This window comes from Tenebrio molitor, chromosome 7 (genome assembly GCF_963966145.1).
Source record: "Tenebrio molitor chromosome 7, icTenMoli1.1, whole genome shotgun sequence".
NCBI lineage: Eukaryota > Metazoa > Arthropoda > Insecta > Coleoptera > Tenebrionidae > Tenebrio > Tenebrio molitor.
Window position 1 is genome coordinate 3,839,989 of NC_091052.1, and position 7,009 is coordinate 3,846,997.

General features: G+C 36.6%; 1 protein-coding gene across 1 annotated transcript in view; it reads left to right on the forward strand.

Annotated features, from left to right (window-relative positions):
• jeb (jelly belly) overlaps positions 1–6,604 on the forward strand; it is a 47,051-nt gene extending 40,447 nt beyond the window's left edge. Inside the window, exon 3 of the mRNA XM_069053333.1 lies at positions 2,913–6,604. Coding sequence (XP_068909434.1) covers positions 2,913–2,972 — 60 coding nt within the window. The 3' untranslated portion in view covers positions 2,973–6,604. The remainder of the gene's footprint in view (positions 1–2,912) is intronic.
• Positions 6,605–7,009: the final 405 nt, after the last annotated feature.

The following is a 7,009-nucleotide window of genomic DNA, read 5'->3' on the forward strand; positions in this document are numbered from 1 at the left end:
GAACTAACCTTCTCTGTATTGTCCTTCGACATTGTTATTTCAGCAATAATCGTTTTGAGAAATTCTTTTCATGCATCTATTTCCGATCTTTCTAATGTCCTCTTTAAAACAAACTGTTGTGAAATATCCAACTGCTTCTCACCTTTCAAAAAGGTATCGGGTGTTCATTTAAATTTCCCGTCAAAGTTGGCGTTGAAGAGTCAATTGTGAACGCCCCACTTGTCAGTCTGCAGAGCAAAAACACAAACAACGCAAAAAGTGAGGTTAGATCTAAACAGCTGATCCGTGATCTGTAATCAGTGGTGCGTTCACAATCGACACACCTGAGTTTAAAATATTTAAAAATGTGTATTTTTCAAAAGTGTTGGTCAACTTGCCAACAACATGCCATTATAACATAATTTGCCATTATAACATCATTTTCTTAGTTTTATTTTTTTTGAATGTTTGTACGGTGGAATTAATTTTTCTAATGGAACAAAAAACAGTAGCGCTGTTATCTCTTGAAAATCTCAATGTCAGCAAAACAATTTTAATCTTAACGTTAATGTGGGACAACACATCATTTTAATGTTGCTGTTTTCGGTAGCAAGTTGAATCACCAATAGATTTAATAAAATTGCTTGGAATTAATTAAGTCAAGTGGGCCCCTGTCTGCATAACTTGTAGCTGACGGGGGAAACACGAACATGCGACCGCAAATAAAACGCCCGGAGTGTTCCAGAGCTGTAAAACCTTGTTTACTATAAATATATTGCGGCTAATAATTTTAGATGTAGAGAATACGGATATAATAAAAAGCCCGCCGTCGTTTTTCGATTACCCTACATCATTATTATACGGTTTCACATACATATACAAGCTTCCTTTCTGTTTATTTAGTTGTTTTTTTGCGGACGCTTCACGGAGAGAAAAAAAACAACTCAACAATTCTTTTTTAAAGTTCTCCCAGTGCTCTAGATTGGCAAAACTCATTCTTTTTATGGTGAATTGAATCGACGACGTCCAAAGAATACACAAAGCTTTCCTTACCCGTAACTCGCCCTCTCTCTTCTATTTTCAATTTCATTTGAAATTAAAATAGAATTTGTTGCATGCTTTTTTTAATATAGATTTTAAACGAACGTTGCTAAAGCGAGATTTATTGTATGTTGCTTCGCAACTTGGCGACAACGTGCCAAAGAAAAAAGCCTCAAATTTATTGCTGATTTAATGAATGAAAGCATTAACATTTGTAGTTTGGGGGAAAAGCTGAGAAGACGGAGTTTCAGCCAAAAAAAAAAAATGAAAAATATTATAAATTGTATAGGAGAAAGCCCTTTAAAGAAAACAAAAATAAGAATTTCCACAGTTTTCCCTATGTAAAGTTGCGACATCCGAATAAAAAGTACCGAGGATATATTTTCCACGAGAGGGTAAATTAAGTTTAAGACCGAAAGCTCTCGTGAAAGCAACAGGACTAGTGATTTATATTGCATCAAGTTGTAACAGAAATGCCGCTTTTGCTCCAACATTACTGTGGTAAACGTTATCTTTTGTATCTTAAACGGTTAATCCTCACATTTCTCTTCTCTAAATTGAATTCAATTTTTTCACCGCAGTAAAACGCCGTTCGCACTTTCGGAAATGTTTCCAATTTGGTCATTCATTAACAAGAGGAAGGAGTAAACGTCGAGTTCCGTTTTTAAAACCTCTTAAAGAATGGAGAGAAATTCAAATTTAAAACAAGACAGGATAATTACGTTGTGTTCATTATTCATCGCGGCTCGGCTTTTAATCAAATTAAATATTGTTGTCTGCAACAATTAGAAAAATTGGAAAAAACAGAGAAACCATAACGGGCGAACTTTATACGAAAGTTTCTTATTAGCGAACTTCAGCAACAGAATTCTCCTACATTTGGCGAGATTCGATCAAATTGCGAAAGATTTATGATAGGAGAACTTCTATTCAATTCATTTCTGTGATTCGGAATCGTTTATTTGTGACTTTCTTCACACTTTACAACTGGCTTCGAGGAAAATCCAGTCGTTTTGCTTCTTGGTCTTAGTTTCCTCAGGAAACTGGGTATTTTCAAGAGTACGTTTATTTCTGCTTTCCATTGTAACAGTCCTCGTGAAATTACACCACAACAGTGTAGCCGGCTGTTGAAATTTTCTTTTTACTCACACTAAATTTTGATTAGTAAATAAGTTTTCGTATATGCAAAAATGTTCTCTAGAATCACAAAGAGAAGAATAAAAATATTATGAAAAAATACTTATATTATTTACGTGGTCTTAATTCAATATAAAACTAAGAGAAGCTCTGATTTGTACAAAATATTTAAATTACTTTAACGGCCGTCGTTAAGAGCAACGGCCGCAAAATTGGATTGCGCGGCCTGTTTTAGGTACGCGAAATGCTTGTTTCGCGTACGGTTGCACAAAAATATATTTTGTTTTTATATAAAACACACATTTCTTTAAGTTTTTGTCAAAAGAATGGTTTAGGCGTCGCCAGGAAAGTTGCTTGGTCCAATACTTACCCAGTCTCTGGACGGTGGAACGGTTTTTTAACCCAATTAAATTTGGATAATGGACTCGGTATGCGCTCGTCGAACACGCCGATTCCTATAATCGTCGATAATAGGATTAGGGTGCCGAATTAGAATCCGGGAGGGTGAATTAGAGATTTTGCCTTGTTTCCGGGGTTCGAGATAACGTTCCTGGTGTGTCTGTTGACATGGTTCCAGCGGCACTAGTCACAGGGACAATCTAATGTCCATGTCTCTCCCAACATTGGCCCCGACGTCGGCGTCTCGCCGTCGTCCTGTCTAAGACGTGGGTGCCCCCATTAATTACCGCGACCCCCACACTCTTTTCCTTCTCCGTTCACTTGCTCGCACCACTAACGAGAAATTTCTGTTGCAGACAAAGGCGCACCTGGACGTATTAGCCGACGCGCTTCTGCGGTGGGCGCGCGGACGTTAACCCCCCATGCCTCCGGGCGATCCGGGGGGCGCCCGAAAGTCAGGTCCGCGCGTCCCTCAGATCGCCCCACCTCCGCCCACCGACTAGCGTATACTTCAGAGAGTAAAAAGACTTCGCAAGTAGCAGCCGCGGACGACACACCACTTGGATGGAGTATTAGGGACTTTGCTCATCAAAAAAAAAAAAAAAAAATAAAAAAAAACAAACAAAAATGTTGATTCGGAAGCATTAAGAGAATAAGTAACAAAGATAGTGTCTCTGTGTGTGTGGGTCCCGTCAAGCTGCAGCTCGCTGTGTAGTAATCATTCCCAAATAGTGCATTCCACTAGAGCGACAGGAGCCTCTCCAACTGAACCTCCCTCGAACGTCTGATGAAGGCCTTAGCTACTTTTATTCCTTCTATTACATCCCGTTTTCTTGCAGAATCAGACCAGTAGTTGGTGCTCTGTAGCGTTGGTTCTTTTCCAAAAAAAAAAAAAATCTAAACACGGCACCAAAGGGTAAATGGGTGAAGGCTACTTCAAGCTTTATTGTTTGGTGGCGTGTCGAATGTCAATCAAATTGTTTAGAAGATAAATGAATACGTTAAAGCCTGTTTGTTACAAATTTATCACTGTTAATATTGTTAATATTCTAAAAAATTATGAAAGAGACTTATATTTTAATCAGTCTCGACTCGTTAAATTGTTTGGAAAGAGTTTTGAAAGCACTCAGGAAAGCCCTAAAACACTCAACGCCAGCCACTATATGCACTTATAAATCATGTAGAAAAGAAGAAAATTTCAAAAAAAAATACTTAGACGTAGTTTATTATACTAAGTGTGGCATTGTACAACTATTTATTAAAAAATCATGCTTTTGATGTAAGATATTTATGATTATGCACTTTACTAGAAAAGTTGGCTGAAGTTTAGCAGTTTTATTAAATAAAGGGCGTTGGAGAACATTCTGTAATAAAAACACGGAGGCTGGGCCGTTGTTTGGAAACCAATCACTACGTAAACGATAATGATGTTAAAAAGAAGAAGAGGAAGAGAAAATGAATATGTCAGTTAATGGTATCGGGCGATGATTTTCGCATCATCCTGAGCCACCGAAATCCATCAATTGACATTTTAGACGAAGTAGTAGACAAATTCTTAACAACGGTTTTGACGTTTTTCTTCCAGAATGTGCAAGTTTCTCATTGTGAAGTTGATACACGAGAGGGATGTTTTTCGTCTTAAGTCCGAACCAGGAAAAAAATTAATTAGGCTATAAGCTTAATGACGGAGCACTTTGTTACTAAATAATTAAAAAAAAAAAACTAAAAACGCGTATAGCTTATGAAGTACCGATGAAAAAATGATTTATTTTTGTACTTATTGCTGTGGTCTACGCAAGGTCGTTAACTGGTGTGAAAAATATCCCTCTCGAGGTTGTACGAGTCGAGACAATAGAGTCGGCTAATTAAATTTAGTTTCCTTGTCCGAAAAAGCTACCAGGACTGTTTACGTTCCGTTAAATACTGAAAGTTTTTCATTTAAGACTCGATATGAACGAAGCATCGGCCTACGAACCTAGCTTGTAGCTAAAATACGTAGACTTCCATAGTTGCAAGTGTTTACAACAGTCTCCGGTGTGGAAATCGATTCTGGAACTCAAAACAAGTGGAAACGGGAGTCAATAACCTCCATAATTCGGAATCCATCCCTATTAATCATCGGAGGAAAAAGGTACGAAATATGAATTACGACGGTTGTTTGTTACGACTGACACAGTAAAACTGTCAAAACACTTGCAGCTATGCAAACAACAACCAAACAGGGAAAATCAGACCCTCGAAAAAAATTATTTTTCCACACACACATACGCAAAAGATATGATTAGGTTTTAGTTGTTTCTCAGGGTCAAAAGGCATAATGTTCCACATTCCTTACCCACGCGATCCTTCCTATCGACCGCGGAAATCGCCTCTTACCAGGGATTTTCGACGGAATCTCTCAAAAAGAATCGTTCCTGACGTAAAATTAAGAACTGCACTGCTGCACAAGAGCACTAATATGCACCAATTTTTTCCTTCGTCGTATGTGTTACATTTACGTTACTTTATTATTATTATTTATTCGTGTATTTATTTTCGGTTCGTTCCATTAAGTGCACGATTTTACAGCGCTGAAGTGATGTGAAGTAACGGCAAAGCCGAGTTTTTTAATGTGATATATTCCTGCCACTGAAACTTTACAGTGTTTTCTCCTAATGTTTAACTGTGTGTGACTTTTTATCATATTTATAAATCGGCTGACTCCTTAAATTTAAACTAAATGTTATTTTTCTACGTGCGTCAGCTCAACGGTTTCTTTCGGTCATTTTCCGTTGTTCAGGAGGGAGCTGTTTTCATTATTCTAGTCAATTTCTAGTCTATAAATGATAACCAAAGTAATAAACCATATATATCAAGTGTAACTTGCAATAACTATTATTCTTATTATTACATATTATTATTATCATTATTGTACGTTATATAAAATTTGAAAGTTACTTTTTGAAATCATCTGTTATTGAAAGAGACACAATCACTTTCGTAAAGCTTCGAGATCAATAAAAATCGATTTGAAATGTAATTTTTGAATGTTATAATGAACTCGTGAAAGTATCATTTTGAAATTTTTAGTCCAAGTTCCTGTATTGTAGTTACTTTGAGATGTAACATAATTGCCGTTTATTTTTGTACAGAAATTAGTGTTAAGTTAAGGAAAGTTTCAAAATGCTTTCGGACCCCGACTGGGTTAGTGTAACATTTAAGGAGTCCCGACACGGCACCTGCACATAAATTATAATATAAAAAAAGTAATAAAAAATATATTCTATAAAATATGAAGATATTTATTTTTTACGTGTTTAGTTTTGAACTAAAGTAGTAACTGTTCATATGAATGTTTATAATAACAACAAAAAAAAAATCTGCACTGATCTCTCTAAATTTTGGTACATGTGTTCTATTATAATAGATGTCACCATGCACTAACGCACAAAATCGGCGGCAGAGCCCACACGACACCTTTCCGAGATGTCCTCTGCGTTCTGTCGCTCCCTCCGCACTTAGTTTAGTGAAAATTGTCGCAACCAAACATTCCCGCTCCTCGTCCCCCGATCCCGTCACCGATGACCCGAAACTGAAAGGATGGGGGCGGCGGTGAGACCCGGACGAATAATATTATAATAGTCGAATCTGACGGCCTAAATATTTTTATAAAAGAAAAATAAAAAATAGACTTGTTGACTGATCATTCTGCGCCTGTCATAGTTTCTCCGAAGACGCCGGGTCGTCTCCCACGTAGACGTACACCACTGGGTCGGGTCTCACCGCCAACTCGTCCAACATACCGCTACCTTATTAATGTGTAAATGAGTATATTTTACTATTAGCCTATTTAAAAACAGTATGATGTACAATATTATACGATACGATGTACTATACTAGATATCGGAGGTGCGCTATTATAAAAAACGGTTCAGAAGAGTGTCCAAGCGACCTCTCTAAGAGTATGGGGTAACTATCTATCCTGATACATACCTATTATTATTATAACAGTAAATAATTATAAATGTACAATAAATGCCTCAGCCAATAAAATGGTCTTAAAATTGTCGATCGTGTGTATTTTTTACACCCTTACGCTTCTCCCTTTTCCTACTTTGATCTTCTCCGAAGTATCCAGATCAAGCACGTGTTTACTGCCTCCGGAATGTTTATTTAATTCTCTCAGATGTAAAGGAAACCTTCGCATCGAAACAAAATAAACATCCAAACATTTTGTCGGCGTGTACAGCAGGACAGTAAAGTAATGTACATATCTTATTAAAGACTAATTAAAAATATCCTTGATTTTTTTAAATTTATCAACTCTCAATAAAAATTTGAACAAAAAATTACATTAGCACATTTTGCATTGCAAAAAAGCAAGTTTCTTCTATTAAAATGGATCAGAAGAAAAAGAAGTAAGTTGTAGTTAATTAATTACGTTAATAAGAATAAAACTGAACGTTTTAATTTT